Source organism: Musca autumnalis, unplaced genomic scaffold (genome assembly GCF_047663935.1).
Source record: "Musca autumnalis isolate F117 unplaced genomic scaffold, ASM4766393v1 scaffold_4, whole genome shotgun sequence".
NCBI classification, from domain to species: Eukaryota; Metazoa; Arthropoda; class Insecta; order Diptera; family Muscidae; genus Musca; species Musca autumnalis.
The window spans coordinates 25,163,049-25,187,902 of record NW_027411977.1 but is presented as its reverse complement, the minus strand read 5'-3'; the positions used below and the strand labels follow the sequence as shown (position 1 = coordinate 25,187,902).

Here is a 24,854-nt window from a genome sequence, read left to right as displayed (position 1 = left end):
GATGATGTTCCAATATGGACTCAATCGGTCCCCTTCTTCGGGTAGCTCCCACGCAAAATTTCGGAGAAGTTCAGTTTAGGACCTGTTCTTGAAGCGCTTCGTTTTTGTTTGTAGCAACTTGTATTCACTTCCCCCATACGACGGTACAGGTTTCATCAGAGGCTAGTCCATACTTCCTGAGAAAATGGCCGGAAAGATGCAAAAAGCTTCTATGACACCTTGTGTAGTGGCTGGAGCGCAAGATAACTCTCGAACGGATCTGTCGATTCGGTCTAAAATTTGGCCTTCGTAATATTTTATCAAAACATAGTTTAAATTCGAATATGGGCTATATTGGTCCACTCCTCTCCCACAAAACTTCAAAAATGTTCGGAAAAATTTTGCGGCCGATAACTCTTGAAGGGAGTGACCGATGAAATATATACTTTGCACATCCTAATATATCTACCAGATATAGATCAGGTTCGAATATGGAATATATTTGTCTACTCCTTCTGGTATCTCTCACACAAAATTCCATCGGCTACTTCCAACTCAAAATTTCGGATAAGTTCACTTTAAGACTTGCTCTCGAATAACTTTGATTTTTGTTGAAGATATTTGCATACGCTACCTCCATTACGGCTGTAAAAGTTTTTTCAGGGGCAAGTCCATATTTCTTGGGAAAACAGCCCGAAAGGCATAAAAAACCCCTATGTCACCATATGTGGCGGTCGGAGAGCACTATAACTCTCGAACTGTTGAACCGATTTGGTCCAACATTTGGTCTAAGTCATATTATATCCAAACTTAGTTTCATGGGCAATACCGGTCCACAACTTTCGGTACTTCTCCCCAATGTTTAAAAAATTTCACTAAAATGCTAGGACGATATCACTTGAATGGGGCAACCAATTTGGTCCAAACTTTGGGTCTCCTAATATTTTATCAAAATTTAGTTTAACTTCTAATCGGTCCTTCCTAAGGGTACCTGCCCTACAAAAGTTCAACATTTGTGTATTAGTGTAGTTAATTCCTAATCCACGTTTTTGTCGGCAAGTTCAAATGTCTAGAAAGGGCCACACAATTCTGAAGAGACCTTAAATACATTCGATCTGTCCGGAGGTGAAAGTTTCGCTTCACATTGGCTGAGGGTATATATCTGTCGGCAAAGCCGACTGACACTTTTTTACTTGTTTCTTTGACATTAATTTTCAATAACATGCATCATGCATCTTCCTTTTATAAATGTGCCTTTTTCTGTGATACGTAGAACTACTTTTGACATTTCCTTACGAGAATTATAGCAACAACATTCTTTAATCATTTGCACAAAAATTACATGGCAATCCGGTTTACATTCACAGCACATGGTATTTTCGGCCAAGCCTCTTGTCTTAAGTAATAAATAAACAGCAACAACAAAAGAACTACATTTTTCTTTACTGATTCAGTCAATTAAGAACTAGGAAACAAAGCGTTTAACAAAAACAAGAAAATTATTCGTAAGAAAAATAAAATAATTTCATTTGTTACGGCACATTGGCAGGGAGATAAACACAATTAGTCCACAACAACAGCAACAGTTTTTATAGCAATTTGCATTTTCGTACAAATGTTATCTGTAAACAAAAGAGGTGTGGTGAGGGTAATGTAAGGGGGGAATGTTGTAGATTTTAGATTACATCCACTATCTTAAAGTGTTTTTTAGTGAAGAATAACAAAAAACAACTTTTCCGCTTTCCGCTTCCAAAATATATAAAATACTACTTTCATTGGAGGCAATCTAAATAACATTTATGTTCACGCTGCCAAACCCCCTCCCACAAGCTTTTTCTGCTACAGAATTTACGATAACTCATCACAACACTTATCTTCTCCTCTGTAAGTTAATGAGTGAGTGACTGACATTCAATTACTTAATTTAAAAAAGATTTAACATATAATGTTTTGTTGTGTTTTTATGAAATGTCATCATCAGCATAACAGATAGATTAGGAAGCGGTAGCTTAAAGTTTACGTAGGTGGCTGCTGGGAAAGTGCGTTTATTTGTTTAGATTAATACAACACGAGCCGCAAATAAAGCCATTTTCTCGGTCATTGTCATTATTGGCATGTGGCATTTTATTAAATTAGATCTAGTTAAGCAAAGTAATGGAAGTACCGGCGACGTCATAATGCTGGGGAAACCCACATGAATCTGCAAGTGAAAATTAACTTAATCTAATAGGCAATGCATTGTACATATTCATTTATACATAAATATATATGGAATTATCACACACTTATTTTTCTATGACTTTAATACCTTCCAATATTCTCCTAGCTAGGGATTTAACATAGAATTAAGAACTCGTGGGCTATTTAGGTCAGTGCAATGATATGATATATGTACGTTTATGTGAATAAGTAAAAAAGTATCAGTTAGCTTTGCCCTCATCCCTTGTGAATTGAAACCGGCTACACAACCAAAATTATTTTTCCTAAAAATTATGTATTTAGAGGGACTTTAGAATTTTGTGGCCTTTTTAGTCATTTGAACTTGCCGAGAAAAATTTGGATTACGATTAAACCTCAAAAGTGTTGCGGAGGAGATACCTGAAGGAATGGATCGACATAGTCTATTTTGGAAGTGCATCTAACTGTGGAAGTAATTTTTTTTTCGACAGATATCGCGCCCACCAGTCAGTCATTTCAGTTGGTCACCATATAAACTAGAGCTTTTGGATCACTATGCCAGCAAGAATAGACTTGCCCACGAAAAACAAAATATCGATGTAATCAGGAACACAAGGAGTAGCATCGGATTAAATTTCCAAAGGATCTTCGAACAAACCTTAAAACTGCACTCAAAAAACTGTTGAACTTTTATGCGGGAGGTACCATAAAGAGAAGATCGATATAGACCGTTTTAGACGTTAAACTAAATTTGGACAAAATATTAGGAGATCCAAAGTTTAGACCAATTTGGTTACTCTGTTCAAGATATATCGCGCGTACCATTTTAGTGATAGCGACAGTTTTTGTACTTGGAGGGGGAGGTACCGAAAGGTGTGGACCTATATTGGACCCGTATTCGAACTTTAACTAAGTTTGGAAAATATATTCCGAGGGCCAAATTTTGGACCAACTCGGTTGATACGTTCGAGAGTTATCGTGCGCTCCAACCACTACTCATGATAGCCGTAGGTGTTATTACAGCTTTCGGAATATTTTGCAGGAACAATAAACTTGCGCCTTGAAAAACCGTCGTAATAGGTGCTCCGAGGACAACTTGTTGCACTTTTCCGAAATGTTGTGTGGGAGGTACCAGGAACAGTACTTTGATCTTAACATGATAGAACTTTAATGATGTGTATGGACCAATTCGGTAACTGCCTTCGAGAGTTATCGTGCGCACAATTTTAACGAAAAGTTTTGAACTTATGTATTGGAGGTACCAGAAGGGTTGACCGAACTTCAACTAAGTTCGGACAAAATATTACGAGTGTCAAATATTAGACTAAACCGGTTCTAACAGATGGTTCGAGAATTATCGTGCACTCCATTAACCTTTACCCTCTGTAGTGAGGGTAAAAAATGCCGAAAATGGGGGTACCCCTTGTATGGGAGATACATATATTAATACTTGCATCTATACACCCAATTTTTTGTGGGAATGTTTTATTCCCATATCGATGATTAAATAACAATTTTCTGCCAGTTCGGTTAGATTATGAAACTCAAACCTTTAAAATATCGTTCTATGGGGGCTGTATTAAAACGTAGACCTGTACAGGCATATTTCTAGGGAAAAGTTTCATAGCCCTAAAGAAGACTAAATACTAAATTTCAGTTATTTCGATGTGTGATAATGAAGCTAAACACTGACAATACCGAAAATCGGACGGTGCCGTTCTATGTATGCAATATTAAAACGTGGACCAGTACAAGGCTAAAACCTTCTTTAGTGGGGGCTCTCAGTAAAGAAATCATTTCTAAATAATTGGTGTTTAGAGTACTTTTGAGAGTCGCAACCATTTACAAAACCCCCTAATAACCCATTATTTTAACAAGGGCATGTCGCACTGAATTACTAGTTATTCTATGGCCACGCCTGTAGCTTAGCAATAGGCCTTTAAAAATATTATTATAAATCCACGCATGTAGCTTACCCAGCAAAATTTGAAGGAAGGGGTTCCATGCGATGACGTGATTTCATGGCATCTTTTGCATTGGTTCAAACAAAGTCGTGAAAGATCCGATCTTTTCATCAGCATTTGAAGCACTGCAAAGGAAGTCGTGAAAGATCCGATATTTTCATCAGCATTTGAACCCATTCCATCGATCCAATAGAGATGAATTTTGTGTTTTTATTTATACACATTTTTCTAAATATATAAGATTAATTATTTACAATAGGCTTGATGTTGTCGGAGACTCGAAATCACAACGTAATGATAATGTCATTGCAAAGGTTTGGTGAAAATGACATGCCAAAGCATTGGTGGAAATGATATGCCAAAGCATTGGTGAAAATGACATGTCAAGGCATTGGTGTCAATGACATGCTTTGGATCAAAAAACGAATAGCATCTTTTGGGGTACACGCTCATATAAAACTCATCGATGAAGATGCTAAAAATATGACATGCCAGATCGCATGCACCCATGATTTAATGGCATCTTAGGCATCGAACATTTTGCTGGGTTAGCAATATTCCTTTAAAAACGCCTGTAGCTTAGCAAAAGGCCTTTAAAACAAGTAAAAAAGTATCAGTCGGCTTTGCCGACAGAGATATACCCTCAGCCTGTGTATATTGAAACAATTTTTTTCCAAAAAAACGCATGTATTTAGGGAGTTTTAAGAATTTTGGGCGTTTGAACTGACAAAAATGTTGATTAGGATTTAATATCAAAAGTTTTGCCGAGGAGATACTAAAAAGAATGGATCTCCAGCCACTATATATGGTACCATAAGGGCTTTTTAGAACTTCAGGGATGTTTGCTCAAGAAGTATGAACTTGCCCCTGAAACAACTTTTACCATCGCAATTGAGGCAGCGAATGCAAGTTGCTTCAACAAAAATCAAAGTGATTCGAAAGCAGGTCTTAAAGTGAACATGTATCCGAAATTTTGAGTGGGAGGTACCGGATGGAGTGGACAAATATAGTCCATATTTGAACCTGATCTATATCTGGTAAATATATTAGGATGTGTAAAGTATAGACCAATTCGGCCACTCCCTTCAAGAGTTACCGTAGGAACAATTTTTCCGAACATTTTTGAACTTTTGTGGGGGAGGTACCTGAAGGAGTGGACCGATATGGCTTATCTTCGAACTTAAACTATGTTTTGACAAAATATTACTAAAGCTAAATGTTCGACCGAAACGGCAGATCCGTTCTAGAGTTATCTTGCGCTCCAACCACCTCACTCGGTGTCATAGGCGTTTTTTTTTGCAACTTTCATGCTATTTTCTCAGGGAGTATGGACTTGCCCCTAATGAAGCTTGTACCGTCGTATTGGGGGCCGTAAATACAAGTAGCTAAAACCAAAATCGAAGCGATTCGAGAGATGGCCCTAAACTAAACTTTTCCGAAATTTTGTGTGGAAGCTACCCGAAGGAGTGCACCGATTGCGTCCATATTGAAACCTTATCTAAGTCTGGTACACATTTCCGGATGTGCAAAGTATGAACCAAATCGGTAACTCCCTTCAAGAGTTATCGTGCGCACAAATTTTCAGAACATTTTCGATCTTTTGTGTGGGAGGTACCGGAAGGAGTGGACCGATATAGCCCATCTTCGAACTTAAACTAAGTTTGGGCAAAATATTACGAAAGCCAAAATTTGAACCGAAACGGTTCATCCGTTCGAGAGTTATCGTGCGCTCTAGCCAGCCAGGCAGACAGACGGACGGACATTGCTCAATCGACTCCAAATTGTCTGAAACACATTTCGTCCAAACATACTTGGGGTCTAAAACCATTATTTCGATGAGGCACATTTTGCCAGTATAAAAGTTTATATACTTTCGTTAGCATAAATGCTGAGGGTATAAAAATAAGCTAAACAAATTTCTATTTTAAGCACAGTTGAGGTGGAATTTGTTCTCAATTTCAACATACTTCATATTATTATTTTATTTGCTCTCGGCTGGATTTGATCATGCGAACTTCTGATTTGTAGCCGCACACTACACACTAGGTCACGCGTACAAATATTAAGGGTTGTTTAAACGCTAACACGTGCACCATCATCTGTTCTTTATTTTGTCAACAAAAGAGCGTTGAACACACAACCCTAGGATTTGTAGTCGGACGGCCACGCTCCGTGCCGCCGTACTCATACCTTAGTAAGGAGTAATATAAGTAGTTATTTTTGTTTACATTACTTTCCCAGCAAAAAGTTTGCCTCCAAAGAGGCAGTTAAACGATATGTACAAGTGATCTGGAAGTGCATCAAATTATGCATTTTCACTCATGATTTTTACAAGAGCGTGACTGCGGAAAGAGGCACTCCATTGCACTGCATTTTAACTGACCCTTTGGCACTGCATTTTAACTGACGCTCTGGCACTGCATTTTAACTGACCCTTTGGCATAGCATTTTAACTAACCCTTTGGGGTAGAATAGGAGGCAGTCCAAAGCACGTGTTTTGATACAGGCATTCTGCGGAAATTGTGCAAGCCATTACAAAATATGCCAGAACAAATAAAATGCATTTATTATTTGCGTAAAACAAAAATATTAACAACTTTATTACATTAACACAAATTATGAAAATTCTTTTTTTTTCTTAAAATTATCCATAAGAGAATATATGAGAAATGTGAAAAGGAAATGGGAGAAACTCAATTTGGTTTTAAGGAAGGAAAGGGAACCCGTGAGGCTTTATTCTGCATACAAATACTCGTTCAAAAATGTAGAAATGTCCACAAAGACGTATTTTTATGCTTTATAGATTACGAAAAAGCATTCGACACTGTGCAGCATGATAAGCTCATGGAAATTCTCACAGCAATTGGAATCGATGAGAAAGAGATAAGGTGTATTAAAAGCTTGTACTGGCACCAGACTGCCCAAGTCAACATAAATGGAGATTTATCTGAAGATGTAGCAATATCTAAAGGAGTTCGACAAGGATGCATTTTATCCCCACTACTCTTCAATATTTACTCCCAACAAATTTTTCACGAAGCAGTAGATGGCATCCAAGAAGGTATATTGATAAACAACAATTACATAAATAATATCAGATATGCTGATGACACTACATTAATATCCGACAGCATATCAGGCCTACAAAATCTTGTTGATAGACTAACATCAAGTAGTGAGTTGTATGGTCTAAAAATAAACACCCTCAAAACAAAATTTATGATAATAAGTAAGAACAACGCTCACAACGAGTTGATTTTAAAAATACAAAATTTCCATATTGAGAGGGTACAAAGTTTCAAATATCTGGGAGTTTTGCTAAATGATCAATGGGACTACTCAAAAGAAATCAAATGTCGCATAGAAATGGCAAGAGATGCATTTCATAAATATAAAAAAGTTCTAATAAGCCATGATATAAATGTTGCAACAAAATCTCGTTTAATAAAAGCGTATATATGGCCAGTCTTGTTATATTCAGTCGAAGTGTGGACGTTAAAAGCGGCAGATATCAAACGACTCGAAGCATTTGAGATGTGGGTGTACCGTCGAGCACTAAAAATACCATGGGTCCTGCATGTATCAAATACTGAAGTATTGCGAAGAATGAATACAACAAGAGAATTATTAAACAACATAAAGAAACGGAAAACGGCATATCTAGGGCACATTATGCGAAACCGTAAATACATCATTCTCCAGGAAATACTACAAGCAAACATAGAAGGAAGACGTACCAGAGGAAGAAAAGAGACGTCATGGATACAAAATATCCAACAATGGACAGAATTCCAGAACGCCGAAAATTTAATAAGCATAGCGAGAAATAGAGATATATTTTCCTATTTTGTTAATAATTTATAAACACATAAACATGTAATTTTTTTGACAATTGTAATATGATCGCTAACATTCGAAAATCGAATAAGCAATAAAGAAGAAGATGAAAATTCTCCACTGAATTCAACGCGACCACGCGTGTTTCCTCCGCTCTCCATTTAATCCAAGCTGAACTGTTCTTGCTTTATCTGCTAAATGGGTTTGATATTGTCTTCCCATCACCAGTTAAGATTTCGACACGTACTCCAACAGCACTCCATTCGGAAATTTTCTTCTCCTGAGTTGCCGGAAAAATGTTCACAAATTAAATATTATTTAAATATTAAATATTATTTAGTTTGTATTAACAAATGTTTGGACATGTTAACACGCTTATCTCTTTTTGGAAAATGTAAGCCGCTGCCTGTAGAGATGTACAATCTGATTTATGTACATATAGGGATCTCTATAAACTGCTAATAAAATGTAGCGAACGGAGTGCCTTTTTCACGACTCCGCTTGGACTGCATCCGGATGCTGTTAAATTGTGAGGAAATGGAGTGCCTTTTCACGACTCCGTTGAACTGCATCCGGATGTTGTTAAAATGTGACAAGTGGATGTGATTCTTTGGATTGCATCCAAATGCGGTTAAAATGTGAGGACTGGAGTGCCTTTTTCACGACTCCAGTTGAACTGCATCAAAACATGCCGTGACAGAACTAGTCCACATTGCACTACTTCCAATTTATTTTGCTGGGTTGTAATGACTAACTAACTAATGACTAACGGATCCAAATTTCCCTATAAATTATTTTGAGAGTTTTTTTTGTTGCTGGGTGATGTCAACTTTTATTTATACTTTTCATTCATAATTTTGCCCTTTAATTTTATCGGTAACCAAATAATACGTAACGAAATCGCTCTACTAGTTTCCCTACAGGATTTTGCTGAATGGACCTACAAAACGTTTTAAAATATGTCGAGACATTAACTGTAATAATATCAATCAATGCACTACAATATTTTGGGCCAAACACGATCAAATAAGCTATTCGTCGGTGGTACTGCTATTAAAACCTAAGTTCGTCAAACCTTGTAAAATACCATTAAGTAATTTAACTTTCATATCGGTTTCTCAGTTCATAGATTCAAAAATTCGCTCACGTTCATCTGCTGCAATAGGTATGCATGTACATAAACATATGTAAATATGTACGGGTTTATAAACATGTGTAGAAAATTTTTAAGTTCATTACCAATATAAATGACACATATTTAATGTAGTGTATTTTGTTTTAAATTTAAAACAACTCTATTGGCAATGCTTCGTCTTTACTTTATTGGGATCATAATCATGCAAGTTTTTCCCAAAATCATCCATCTCAGCTTAGTTTTGTAAATTAATATTAACGTATTTTTTACAACATAATCACAGTTCGCTATAATACTATTCCACTTTTAATATTTTTTGAGTGTACAAAACAAGAAACATTTGTATTGCTTCTTATACCAGAAAATGCCGACAACTCATCGGTTTGGGTTTGTCGGAGTTCATTAATCAAAACGAAAAAGCTGTTTTGTGCAGCTGGTTGTGGAGACAAAATAAAACCTGTATTTTTGGTTATTACAGTAATCAACGACAAGCCGTTAAAGAGGTTGAGATACAACCGATATCATTGAACAGCTGATGCAAAGAAACAACAAAATTATCACCCACAAAACAAACAACAACAAACATTTCATTAAATTGGTGATGCAAAAAGACATGGGAATGTTTAAAAATTAAAAAAATAATTGAAAAAATACATAAAAAATCGAAATAAAGTACAGTGAAGTCAGTTGAAGATTGGTAGGAAGCAAGGAAAGGGATGTAGCTTGAAAGGCTACAAGTTTATAGATGTTTTTTTAATATGCAAACCAATATGTAGATGTGTTTGTTAGAAAATATTTGCCGAATAATCAAAGGTTTTACTGTCATTAAAAATTGAAATCAATTAAGTACCCATTTCAACATAATAAAATAGCAACCTATTTATTTTATTGTCTATTTATCATTATCATTTGAGTATTTATATAATTTGACAGATGACAGCCATAAAAGGCGTTAAGCTTTAGGCAAACATGATTTATTTTATAAACAAATTGCTTAATATAATATATACTTTGTATATACATACATGAATTTTTGCATTTTTATATAATAGTCTGGTGAAAATTGTCTCCCAGACACTTCGGTTATTAACAGATCAAACGAATAAGCTTAATTAGTTGCCGACACACATCACTGAGAATTCATTCATTTTTATTGTTTTCTTAAATTAATTATTTTTGAACATCTGTGTATGTGTAACAGATGATTTAAAAAGTCAGGTGACATTATTTTTTGTGATAACAAGTAAAAAAGTATCAGTCGGCTTTGCGGACAGAGATATACCCTCAGCCTATGTGAATTGAAACTTTCATAGATCGAATGTATTTAGGATAATTTCAGAATTTTGTAGCCCTTCTTGGACATTTGCACTAGCCGAAAAAATTTGGATTAGGATTAAAGTTCAAAAGTGTTGTGGAGGAGGTAATTAAATAAATGGACCGACATAGTCCATTATGCAAGTCGATCTTATTTTGAGAGTCATATCTTTTCGATAGATATCGCGCCCACTAGTCACTTTAGTGGGTCATCGTATAACTGTTGGACCAGTATGCCAGGTAGCATGGACCTGTCCACCGAAAATATAATGTCGCTGTAAACAGAACCACAACGAACAGTATCGGTATACATTTCCAAAGGATCTTCGAACAGACCCTAAACTGCACATAGACACAAATGTTGAACTTTTATGGGGGAGGTACCCTAAAGAAAGGACTGCTATGGGCTATTTCATTAGTTAAACTAAATTTGGTCTTTTACACCTTTTGGGCTGTTTTCTCAAGAAGTATGGACTTGCCTTGAAAAAAAACTGAACTTGTCCCAAATGTTGTGTGGTCCATATTCGATTTAGCTATAATTTGACATTTAGGGTTTTTAAGTGTCAATAAACTTATATAACAAAACGATTTCAGGTATTTTGACGGTTGAAGTCGCATTTCTAGACCGAATTATCTATAATTTGATATTTAGGGTTCTTAGTGACCAAAAAACTTATATTCGAAAAAATTATGAACATAGGTACATGTTTTGGTATAGCCCCATATAACGGTACCTCGGTATAACGGATTTCGGTATCCCCATATAACGGATTTTCTGTATTTTGAGAATGTTACCTACAAGTTTTAACCGAATTATCTGTAATTTGAACATTTCATATTTGAACTTCTTAGTGGTCAGCACATCGCTCCACCAAAAATGGTCAAGAAAAGTCGATGTGTTGATAAAGCTCCCATATAAAAGTACCTCCCGATTTTCTGTAATTTGATGATTTTAACTACAATATTAAACCGAAATAGCAGTAATTTGACATTTGAAGTTCTTAGTGGTCACAACACCTCTCCATAAAAAATTGTCAACATAGGTCCATGTTCGGATATAGCTCCAATATAACGGTGCCTCCCAATTTTCAGTAATTGGCAATTTTAGCTAAAATTTTTAACCGAACTAACTGTAATTTGACATTTGAAGGTTGTAGTGGTCACCACACGTCTGCATCAACAATTTTCAACATAGCCCCAATATAACGATACTTCCCGATTTTCGGTACTTTGAGGATTTTACTTAAAATGTTTAACCGAACGTAGGTCCATGTTTTGGTATAGCCCCAAAACAAACCTCCCGATTTTCCGCACCTTAGCTTTATTTTTGGACGAACTTTATGTAATTTGATATTTGAAAGCCAACAAAAATTGTTCATTTAAGTTCATATTTTCGTATAGCCCACATACCTCCGAACTAGCTGTTAATGACATTTGAAGTTCCCACGTTATGTACCGATTTTCGGTATTTGGAGGATTCTAGCTACAATTTTTAACCGAATTAGGAGTTATTTCACATTAAAGGCTTCCATCAAAAACTGTCAACATAGGTCCATGTTTTATTATAACCCCTATATAACGGTACCTCCCACAAATTGTCAACATACATACCGAATGAAACATTTTATGTACATTATCTGACATATTAAAATATGAAAACTAATTATTCCATTTTAGTTCAGAATATTTTATGGTGGAGGGTATGAAAAGTTCGGCCCGGCCGAACTTAACGCTTTTTTACTTGTTCTTATTTTGTTTTTTAAATCATGGTTCACATAGCTACAAAAACAAAACTTAGTGAGATACAAAAGCATTTTTGTTTATGTTGAATTGCTATTCAGGTTCGTTTATATTAGCTTTAGTCACTGCTTCAATTATTTTCAAATTTCAACTGAACATATTCTCTGAGTGTAGCTATCATACAGCCGGCACGTGTGTTCGAACTTAGACAGTGAGTAGACTATGGCACAACAGCTGTCCAACACAACAGAGCGTTTGTTTGCGGTCACAGAGTATCCCACACACAACTAACCAGCGCGCATAGAGTATATTTTTCCATGCAACATTCAAACAGCAACCGACGTCGTATTGTGAAAGCGAAAGTGAATGACTGACACGACGAACGGACTTAACCGACTATGAGTTAACTACCCATTCATCCATGAGCTCAGTTGGACGAACAAAATAAAACACATTGGGATAGGTTAGTTAGTAGAAATGTAAACAGATGCGTGTTGTCGTAAATAAAATTTACATACCTATTTTATTTTAAAAAAATATTTTAAATTTAAAATAAAATTAATTTTGTTAATTGAAACTGGTTAGTAAAATAATAAAAAAATCGTAAGGCAATAATTATTTTTTCCTTTGAATGAACGGAATGAAGACTGCTCACAGAGAAGGTATAACTGGAGTCTTTCACGACAACTCGAAGACTTAGACCATGCGAATGATATGTGACTTCTCGCACACAAAATATCCAAAATGCATTCCACAGTAGAAGAACTGGAGAGGCTCGATTGCAATGTTGGACTAGAGACAACTAAAACTATAGAAATTAACACCAGTAAAAAAACATTACGATACCAGATCAAATACGGAATCGAGATGGACCAAAAAACACCTGGCAATGAGCAATAATCCAAGATCTAAATTTAAACAACCTTCTTACATGGGAAGATGCTTCTAAGATGCGTAAAAGGAAAAAACGTAAAATTCTATCTGACTATGGAAGCCCAAAAAATAGTAACAGGAGTGTGTCACCGTGGTGCAATGATAGCAGCCACCTTGCACGCTATATACCCGGGTTCGATTCCCAGGCCAGGCAAAATAACATTTATAACGGCGGCAAAATACCTGCCTGTGTAATGTTGGTGACATTTCCTATTTATTTTAGCCATGTAGAGGTTCTCTTAAAGTGGTGCCTTAAGACCCGCAGTTATGACTCGGCGTTAAACCGTAGATCCCATATCTTTGATCTAATATGAATCGTGGTTCATGCATTGATAAGAGAGATGTTTCTCTTGTCCCTTCAAGGATGTTTTTGGCACAAATCTCAGGAATTATATGCTCCCCTGTCAAAACACAATGACTACCCTCTATTAAAATGTCAACACGATCTGAGAAGCGGCATTAACCTGGATTATAGCGCAATAGTGTTGTTTTTTTGGGGGAGAAGGTACCTGAAGTAATAAACCGACATGGTCCATCTTGAAACTTTGGTATTAAATTTCTTCGATAGTTATCGTGGCAACCAGCTATTTTAGTTAGCACACCGTCGGAGTTGTTCGCAGTTTCGGGCCAAATTTTGAAATTTTGTATGGGAACCTGTAGTGGAATTCTGTAAATTATTTTTTGGTTACCGACAAAAATCTGTAAAATTAAAACGCAAAACAACTACACACGGTGTCATAGGGTTTTTATACCCTACACCACTATGTGGGGAGGGTATTATAAGTTGGTTTTGGCCAAAAAGTTTGTAACGCATCGAAATAATGGTCGCAGACCCATACTTATATATACCAAAATGAATGTCTCGACGAGCTGAGTCGATCTGGCTATGTGTGTCCGTCCGTCAGTCCGTCCGTCCGTCCGTCTGTCCGTCTGTCCGTCTGTCCATCTAAACCTTGTAATCACGCTACAGGTCGCAATTTTGATCGGATCGTCACGAAATTTTGCATGTTGATAGGGGTCCCGGAGGGGAAGAAGCCTATTGATTTTGGTGATGATCGGATAATATTTAGGGGTAGGAAAGGGCAAAAAACTTAGGTGGATAAAATGACAACGTTTTTTTCAAAGTGAATATTTCAGCATCTATATGGGGTATACCAAAAGCAAAACCTGACAATGAAAGTAGAAAATATCACCTTTGTAATGATGTAAAGCAGGTGCTCGTAGGTGATCAAACAACGAAGATATCACAATAGAAGCAAATAAAACCCAAATTTTCATTTTTGCGATTTTAATTATATTGACGAATATCACGGCTTCGGTTGAAAGCTTTCCAAAAGCAAAGTCTGACTCTGAAAGTAGAAGATCCCCTCTTTACAATGATGCAAACTAGGCGTTGGTAACCAAATAACGGAGATATCGCAATAGTCGGTAATATATCCCATTTTTCTATTTTTCTGGAAATCACGCTACAGGTCGCAATTTTGATCGGATCGTCACGAAGATTTGAGGGTTAATGGGGGTCTCATAGATGAAGAAGGCTATTGATTTTGGTGATGGTCGGATAATAATTAGGGGTCGGACTGGGCAAACACTTATTTGGAGAAAAGTCAACATTTTATTTTAAAGCCAATATCTCTGTCTCTTTAAGAGGTCTATCAAAAGCAAAACATGGCAAGGAAAGTAGAAAATATCACCTTTACAAGGATGTAAAGTAGGTTGTCGTAGGTGGTCAAATAGCAGAGATATGGCAATAGTCGATAATGCATCCCATTTTCCGATTTTTTTGTAATCACGCTACAGGTCGCAATTTTGATCTGATCGTCACGAAATTTTGGGGGTTAATGGGGGTCCCAAAGAGAAAGAAGCCTATTGATTTTGATGATGGTCGGATAATATTCAGGGGTCGGAATGGGCAAACACTTATTTGGAGAAAGGTCAACGTCTTATTTCAAAGCCAATATCTCTGTTTCTTTAAGAGGTATATCTAAAGCAAAACCTGGCAAGGAAAGTAGAAAATATCACCTTTACAAGGATGTAAAATAGGTTGTCGTAGGTGGTCAAATAGCAGAGATATGGCAATAGTCGATAATGCATCCCATTTTCCGATTTTTTTGTAATCACGCTACAGGTCGCAATTTTGATTGGATCGTCACGAATTTTTTGGGAGTTGATGCGGGTCCCACAGAGGAAGAAGCCTATTTTGTTTGGTGATGGTCGGATAATATTCAGGAGTCGGACTAAGCGAAAAGCTTATGTGGAAAAAAGTCAACGCTTTTAAGCGAATATCTCCGCTTCTGGTTGGAGTATTCCAAAAGGAATACCCGTCAATGGAAGAAGAAAAAATCTCGTTTATATTGATGCAAAGTATGTTGGCGTAAGAGAGCAAACCGAGATATTGCAAAATTCAGTAGTATACCCAATATTTCCATTTTTTGTAATCACGCTACAAGTTGGAATTTTGATCGGATAGTGACGAAATTTTTGGGGGTAGATGGGGGCCCCACAGAGGAAGAAGCCTATTGATTTTGGTGATAGTCAGATAATATTTAGGGGTCGGAATGGGGAAAAACTCATTTGGAGACAAATTCAAAGTTTTATTCTTTGTGAATATATCGGCTTCTAGTAGGGGTATTCCAACGGCAAAGCCTGTCAATGGAAGAAGAAAATATTACCTTCACATTGGTGTAAAGCAGTCGGTAATGCATCCAATTCTTCCATTTTTTGCAATCAAGCTACAGGTCGTAATTTTGATCGGATGGCCACGAAATTTTGGTTGCTTATGGGGGTCCCAGAGAGAAAGAGGCATATTATTTTTGGTGGTAGTCGAATTATATTTCCTAAAAGAAATGTTTACCAGTGAAAAGTTTATGCACAGGGGTAGTGGTGTAGGGTATCACATGGTCGGCCCCGTCCCGACTATAGCCTTTGCTCACTTGTTTTTTTTTGCAAATTTCAGGTTATTTTTTCAGGAAGTATTTACTTGCCCCTGATGAAACTTGTACTATCGTATCATACGACTCGTATGGGGGGTCATTGAATACAAGTTGTTACAACAAAAATCAAAGAGATTCGAGAGCTGGTCCTAAACTGAACTTTTCCGAAATTTTGTGTGGGAGGTACCCGAAGGAGTGCCCCGATTGAGTCCATATTGGAACCTCGTCTAAGTCTGATAGAAATTTCAGGATGTGTAAAGTATAGACTAAATCGGTAACTCCCTTCAAGAGTTATCGTCCGCATAAATTTTTCAAACATTTTCGAACTTTTGTAGGGGAGGTACCCGAAGGAGTGGACGGTACTTAAACTAAGTTTAGGCAAAATATTACGATACACAATATTTAGTTCGAATCGTTCGAAAGTTATCGTGCGCACCAGCCAGCCAGATAGACAGACGGACGGACATTGCTAAATCGACTCCAAATTATCTGAAACGGATTTCGCCCAAACATACTTAGAGTCTAAAACCATTATTTCGATTAGACTACCGCTACTGTTGGTACTTAGCGACAACATTATTGGTCCGATTTGGTCCAAACTTTGTACCTCGTAGAATTTTATCCAGTCTAAGACCAAAATCGAAGATGGGTCTTATAGGCTCACTCCTTGGGATACCTCCTGCACCCAGACGGACGGAAAGACAAAATTGACTCCAAATTGTCTAAAATGGATTTTGTAAAAAAATAATTGGCGTCCAAAGCCATTATTTCGATAAAAAGTATATGAGGGTCACTAAAACTCTCATAATACCGAAAATCGGGAAGTACCGCTATATGTGGGCTATACCTAAACACGGACCTATGTTGACAAATTACAGCTGGTTCCATTAAAAATTTTAGCTAAAATAATCAAAATACCGAAAATCGGAAGTTATACCAGAACATGGGCCGATATAGTCCATCTTCGAACCTGCCTATGGCAAAATATACTAGGGTGCAAAAATATAGCGCCCTAGCGTTACAAACGCCAAAACAAACTTAATATACCCTCCATCGTATAAAAAAGAAAAATTTTCTTCTATATACTCACAGCCCATTGTGCAGTGATTCACAGTGAGAAGTGTTTGACAACTGTAGTTAGTTTACGCAAAAGGATGATGTTTGTGGTGTTATAGACATTAATCAACGGTCTGTGAATGGGTAATTTGACCTTGTTATTAATATTAGCGAAAACATGGCTAAAACAAACCACACCATAAAAGGAAAATAGAGACCAAACAAAAGAAAGAAAACCCCATACATTTGTTAAATGAAAAAAAAAAACAAAGGAAGGAAGAGCGGTTTTGCTTATTAAACATTTTGCTTTAAAGTTTAGCCACCACCACCACTTTCATATTTTATTCAATATTTGTTTTTTTTTGTAATTAATTTCCTCCTTTCTCCACCTCTTTTCAACTTTATTTCCAGCGCCGAGGTTGTCGAAGATGAACCACTAACATGGAGATTTTGGCGGAAACGTCGTTACATTGTGGTCTTGATGGCTTTCTTTGGTTTCTTCAATGTCTATTCGTTGCGTGTCAATTTGAGTGTGGCCATTGTGGCGATGACAGAAAATCGCACAATTATCGATGAAAATGGCAACGAATCATGGGAGCAAGATTTTCCCTGGGACTCGAAACAGAAAGGTCTCATATTGAGTTCCTTTTTCTATGGTTATATTTTGACACAATTTCTGGGTGGATTTATTGGGGCGAAAATTGGTGGTAATCTGGTAAGTGGAAAAAACACATTTTAATAGAATCTCAAAATATTGAAAAAATTATTTTCTTGTAGGTCTTTGGTATGGGCATTGGAGCCACCGCCATATTGACCCTTTTCACACCGATGGCTGCCAAAACAAGTTTGGAGGTGTTGTTGGCTGTGCGCATTATTGAGGGCTTTTTCGAGGTAAGTCTTCAAAATCAATTCGCGGTCAAACTTCTCTATGACGAACATCCCTAAAACGTAATGTAAAAAGAACCAAAAATAGGCCTTCTTACACAAAATAGTCTCCTTATAACGAATTTTTTCTATAACGTTGTAATTCTTTGTACCCTGCAGCCATGTAATAGAGAAGCTCGACTGTTCTTTCCTTTATTATTGACTAAAATCTCTAAAATAATTTTTCCTATTTTTAGGGCGTAACCTTCCCCTGTATCCATGCTGTATGGTCGCGCTGGTCGCCACCCCTTGAAAGATCACGCATGGCCTCCATAGCCTTTGCTGGTAATTATGCTGGTACCGTCATTGCTATGCCTTCTTCCGGTCTCCTCGCAACGGCTTATGGTTGGGAAAGTGTTTTCTATGTCTTCGGAGCTATTGGTTGTTTGTGGTTGGTTCTATGGTTGTTGATTGTTCGCTCCGGCCCTGATCAGGATCGTTTCTGTTCACAAAATGAACGTGATTATATTATGAAATCCATTGGTGTCGATACTTCCAACAGTCATCACAACATCAAACATCCATGGAAGGCCATTTTCACATCATTGCCATTTTATGCCATCATTGCATCTCATTTCTCGGAAAATTGGGGTTTCTATACTCTGCTGACACAATTGCCTTCGTTCTTGAAGGGTAAGTTTATTTGAAATTATTTTTCAAAATTTATTTTTAATGTCGTTTTCGTATTTTTTGCAGATTCCCTTAACTTTAATTTGGACAAAACTGGCTTCTTGTCTGCTGTGCCTTATCTTGCCATGGGTATTTTATTGGGTGTCTCTGGTTACTTGGCTGATTGGCTGCAAGTCAAGGGCATTTGGACCACTACCCAAGTTAGACGCAACTTTAATTGTGGTGCCTTCTTGGCCCAAACTGTTTTCATGATACTCACCGCCTATCTGTTGGATCCCACATGGTCGGTCGTTTGTATTACCATTGCTGTGGGTTTGGGCGCCTTTGCTTGGTCTGGATTTGCGTAAGTGTTAGCTTGATAATTTGTTATTCTAAGAAATATAAAAATCATTTTCGGTGCATTTAAACTTGTGGACTTGTTCGAAATTGTTACAAGAACACCATTTGGCAAGGTTTTTGGCAGTAAAAACAAAAACCTTCGGATTGTTTGTAATGGAATGGCGTTAAATATTGGGACATATCGAGGCCCATATGTTGGGAAGTGTTGGATTCCCACAACTACTACCGCCTATAAATGTTCAATACAATCCGAAAAGTGGCCGTAAACAGAATGTGAGCACAAAAGAGTGGAAGAGATACATTAAATAATTGTTCCACAAACATCCCAGAAGGGACAAGGGAGACTTCTCTCATATCAATGAGTGCATCCCCAATTCACATCAGCTCAATGATATGGGACCTACAGTTTATCAGCGAGTCCAAACGACGTGTCCTAAGACACCACGTGGAGAGAAGTTTTACATGACTGCATTACTCAGAAAATGTCGCCAACAGTACTGAGAGGTATTTTGCCACCATTGACAATTTGACGTTGCCTGACCGGGGAATTGAACAACCTACAGAGTGCAAGGCGGGTGTACATACAATTGCACGGTGGATATACCTGAAAAAATGTGCCAAACTGTCTACCTTGGACTTTTATCTACGTTTGGAGTCATTTCTTTAGATGGTTACCGCGCCCATCAGGAGTTTCAGTCGATCACAGAAGGATTTTTAGTGCTTTCGGGTCATTATGGCAGGGAGTATGCACTACCCTCCACCATAGTATGGATGGTATATTAAGTTTGCTTTCCCGTTTGTATCGCATTGAAATAATCATTTGCGACCCTATAAAGTATATATATTCTTGATCAGGATAAAATTCTGATTCGATCTGCCCATATCCGTCTGTCTGTTGTAATCACTCTAGCGTCCGCAAAAATTGAGTTATAGAGCTAATTTTTTGCACCCGAGTATCTTTTTTCCGGAAGCAGGTCAAGTTCGAAGATGGTCTAGATAGTTTGTAACGTAGTTTTCTCGTCGCCTGGGGTAAGCTCAGTCGCGTGCAGGGCGTCCATAAGGGTCCACTAAACCTTATGAAATGAGAAGACTTGTATTCTACCTTTCTTAGGGGTTTAATTAGTTTTTTATTGATTTAAAAATTAATTCACAATCTACTCGGATTAAATACGATAAGAAAATGTTCAATGGGTATGGATTACTATTCGAGCTTTGGTGTTAAGGTGGTAGAGAAAGACTGGATAGGTGTTTGCGGCTGGAATCTCGTGGTGGATGAGTCGGCGTGACCAGTTGCCTCGTCGGGTACGATGATTGCTGGGCGGTTTTCGCTGGTGGTTCGTAGCTAATCGGGTTGAAGGTGGTCGGGACGACGGTCGGGTGAGCGTCGTAGATAATCGGATGACGGTTTGTTGCTAATCGGGTTGACGGTCGTAGATAATCTGGATGACGGTTTGTTGGCAATCGGGTTGACGGTCGTAGATAATCGGGATGACGGTTTGTTGATAATCGGGTTGACGGTCGTAGATAATCAGGATGACGGTCGTGGGTTATCAGGATGACGGTTTGTCGAAAATCGGAAGATAGTCGGGTTGCGTTAGATAATCGGAGTGACGGTTTGTGGTTATTCGGGCTGACAGTCGAGGACCACCGGGATGACGGTCTGTTGACAACCCGGTTGGATATGGTATTCGGGAATGCGATGGATATCGGCTTCGGTGCTCGGATGTTGATGTTCTTGAATACGATGGATGTCGGCTTCGGAGCTCGGCTGTTGATGTTCGGGAATACGATGAATGTCGGCTTCGGCGCTCGACTGTTGATGTTCGGTATACGATGGATGTCGGCTTCGGCTGTTGATGTTCGGGAATACGATGTATTCGGAGTTCGACTGCAGATGTTCGGGAGTTAGTTTAGGCTACGATCTAATATCTACCATGCGCTGCTGTGTGCTAAGTACGAAACAGCTGACCCGAAGGCCCTGTGGAACAGCTGACACGAATGCCCTGTGGAACAGCTGGCACAAATGCCCTGTGGAACAGCTGACCTGAAGGCCCTGTGGAACAGCTGGCACGAACACCCTGTGGAACAGCTGGCACGGATGCCCTGTGGAACAGCTGATCCGAAGGCCCTGTGGAACAGCTGGCACGAATGCCCTGTGGAACAGCTGACTCGAAGGCCCTATGGAACAGCTGACCCGAAGGCCCTGTGGAACAGCTTGCACAAATGTCCTGTGGAACAGCTGGCACGAAAGCCCTGTAAAATGCATCAACCACCACAACTTAATGTGGTAGCTTCCAAAAATAATTTCCAACACTGTTTCACCAGGTGTAAGTTGGCGGATTTAAAATAGTCTTTTGTTCCAAACCCGTGTAGCAAACTCCCTGCAGTAGTAAGCTCGCCTTCAGCAACCATTTCTGAAATATATAAGTAATCGGTAGTATAAGTGAATGGGAATTATTCGCCTTAAGTAGCGCCGACGATGGTTGCCAAAATACACTGGAGTAAGAATTCCCATTGTGTGGCATGATATTGTACTAGCATCAGGTAGAGGTAATGTATGTTGGATAATGTTGTCAATACGATCTTCCCCATTAGTGTAAGGGCTACTCGATAGTATTTGTTGTAATATGCACATGATTATAACGTCACGTTACAAGTTCCACCTTTTTGTATAGGCCCCATATAACTATACCACCCGCTTTTTTGTATATTGAGGGCTTTAGCAACATTTTTTGATCGAACAATCTGTAATTCGACGTTTGAGGTTCCCAGAGGTCACAAAACGTCTCTACCAAAAATTGTAGACATAGGTCCAGGTTTTGGTATAGCATCCATATAACGGTACCGCCCGATATTTGGTATTTTTAAGGTTTTAGCAACATGTGTTTTACCGAACTACCTGTAATTTAACGTTTGAGGTTCCCAGAAGTCACAAAACATTTCCACAAAAAATTTGTTGACATTGGTCCATATTTCGGTATAGCCCCCATATAAGGGTAACTCCCGATTTTCGGTATTTTGAGGGTTTTAGTAACATTTTTTGATTGAACTACCTATAATTTGACGTTTGAAGTTCGCAGAAGTCACAAAATGTCTCTACCAAAATGTGTCGACATTGATCCATATTTCGGTATAGCCCCCATATAGGTTACCTCCCTATTTTCGGTATTTTGAGGGTTTTAGCAAAATTGTTTGACCGAACTACCTGTAATTTGACGAATAAGGTTCTCCGAGGTCACAAAATATCTCCACAAAAAATGTTCAACATAGGTCCATATTTCGGTATATCCCCATATAACGGTACCTCCCCATTTTCGGTATTTTGAGGGGTATACGAACATTTTTTGACCGAACTACCTATAATTCGACGTTTGAGGTTCCCAAGGTTCACAAAACATCTCCACCAAAAATTTTCCACATAGGTCTATGTTTTGGTATAGCCCCCATATAATGGTACCTCCCTATTTTCGGTATTTTGAGGGGTATACGAACATTTTTGACCGAACTACCAGTAATTCGACGCTTGAGGTTCCCAAGGTTCACACAACATCTCCACCAAAAATGTTCCACATAGGTCCATGTTTCGGTATGGACCCTATATAACGGTCCCTCCCTTTTGAGGGTTTTAGCAATATTTTGTGACCGAACTACCTGTAATTTGACGTTTGAGGTTCCCAAGTTTACAAAACATCTCCACCAAAAATTTTAAAAATAGGTCTATGTTTTGGTATAGCTCCCCCATATAATGGTACCTCACGATTTTTGGTATTTTGAGGGTTTTATCAACATTATTTGGTCAAACTACCCGTAATTTGACGTTTAAGGTTCCCAGAAGTCACAAAACGTCTCTGACAAAAATTGTCGACATAGGTCAGTGTTTTGGTATAGTCTTCAGATAACGGCACCTCCCGATTTTCGTTATTTTGAGGGTTTCATCAACATTTTTAACCGAACTATCTGTAATTTGACATTTGAGGTTCTCAGTGGTGACGAAACTTCGTCACTTAATATCGTAAACATAATTTGACATTTGAGGTTCTTAGCGCTCACAACACGTCTCCACAAAAAATGATAACACCAGTCCATGTTTTGGTATAGCCCCCATATAACAGTACCTCCCCATTTTCGGTATTTTGAGGATTTTGGCTAAAATGTTTACCCGACCAGCTCTAATTTAACGTTTCAAGTTGCCAGAAGTCACAAAACATCTCCACCAAAAAGTGTCAACATAGGTACATGTTTCGGTATGGATCCCATATACGAGTAGCGGTGCCTCCCTATTTTCGGTATTTTGAGAGTTTTAGCAACTTTTTTTTAACCGAACTATCTGTAATTTGACATATGAGGTTTCGAGTGGTCACAAAATGTCTCCACCAAAAATTGTCAACATAGGTCCACACTTTGATATAGCCCCCATGATAAGTTGCCGCCCGATAGAATTCATTTTTGATACATTTTCTGACCTTATATAGGCATTTGAGTTTCTGTGGTCACAAAATATCTCTATTCAAAAATGTGGACAGGAAGAAAAATTAAATAATATGTGTTTCATGGTGGAGGGTATACAAATTTCGCCGGGCTTTTTTACTTCTTTTAATTAATTTTGAATTACTTTATTTAATATTTTTATTTAATTTCTCCAATAATTTTTTGTTGTTTTCATTGCAGTGTCAATCACTTGGATATCGCTCCACAACACGCCAGTGTCCTAATGGGTATTGGTAATACCTTCGCCACCATTCCCGGTATTGTCAGTCCCATGTTGACTGGTTACTTGGTGGTGGATCAAACCAGTGAAGAATGGAAAACTGTCTTCTTTATTTCGGCTGGTGTTTATTTGATCGGTTGTGTTATCTATTGGATGTGGGCTTCGGGAGAATTGCAAGAATGGGCCAAGACCGATGAAATGAAAGCCCTCGAAATGACCCACAAAGAGAATGGCAACAATCATGCCAACAGCAATTCTGCCTACGTCAATGAAGCATTGGATGTCAAAGAAGACATGAAGTGAGGCGATCATTGGTCACCACACCAGTGTCAACAACATCTGGAGAAATGTTAAAGAAGTACAACCAACACATACACACACATTCCTCAAGAAGTCTGCTGTAAAACCATTACGGATTAAAACAACTAATGGGCCGGGCAGTGTTATTTCGTTTTTATTATTAATATTATTATTGCCTATTACAACCACTATCACATATTGTATTATTCGCTTGAACTCTTCTATTTTGTAAATATTTATTTAATCACATTCCGCTTATTGTATGAGCCGCGAGAATAAGAACAAAACATAGGATATTAAAATATATATGTAGATGTACATATATATGTTTGTTCAATGTCTGTCTGTATTCTCTATAGTGTATCGTTTGTCCATCGGCCTTTGTGCTAAAATATAATGTACAAAAATTTCAATGTTTGTTGTTATGGCACATTTCGCCGCTTGTGTTTTGGGGCAATACACTGTCTGCCATCGTAGTCAGATGTTGCTCAATTTGTTATTAGACCAAAACAAATAAATAATAATGAATAAATAAAACATTAGCTAAGTACGAGAATTAATATACTTTTTTGGGGGGTGATTACACTGGGCAACAAAATTAAACAAATTTGGATGGTGTCTCTGAGGTTTTGAGGTTGAAGGTCTTCTGAAGGACCTATCTGCAGAAGAGTTTCTAAAGGTCTTCTATGGGTCAAAGACCTTTTAAAGGTCTTCTATGTATAGAACACCTTCTTAAGGTAATTTATAGGTAGAATATCTTATAAAGGTCTTCTATGGACAGCGGAGCTTCTAAAGGTCTTCTGTATGCAGAGGACTTTTTTAAGGTTTTATATAAGTAGATAACCTTCTAAAGCTTTCTAAATTTCATTTATGGGCAGAGGAGC

General features: G+C 37.9%; 1 protein-coding gene across 2 annotated transcripts in view; it reads left to right on the top strand.

Moving 5' to 3' along the window:
* The window catches only part of MFS9 (major facilitator superfamily transporter 9), a 50,397-nt gene extending 25,871 nt beyond the window's left edge, over positions 1 to 24,526 (top strand). For both annotated transcript variants that reach the window (XM_073982224.1, XM_073982225.1), the window contains exons 3-7: positions 17,481 to 17,784; positions 17,847 to 17,960; positions 18,191 to 18,626; positions 18,690 to 18,966; positions 23,631 to 24,526. In XM_073982224.1, the coding sequence (XP_073838325.1) occupies positions 17,481 to 17,784; positions 17,847 to 17,960; positions 18,191 to 18,626; positions 18,690 to 18,966; positions 23,631 to 23,973 (1,474 nt within the window). In that variant the 3' untranslated portion in view covers positions 23,974 to 24,526. The remainder of the gene's footprint in view (positions 1 to 17,480; positions 17,785 to 17,846; positions 17,961 to 18,190; positions 18,627 to 18,689; positions 18,967 to 23,630) is intronic.
* Positions 24,527 to 24,854: the final 328 nt, after the last annotated feature.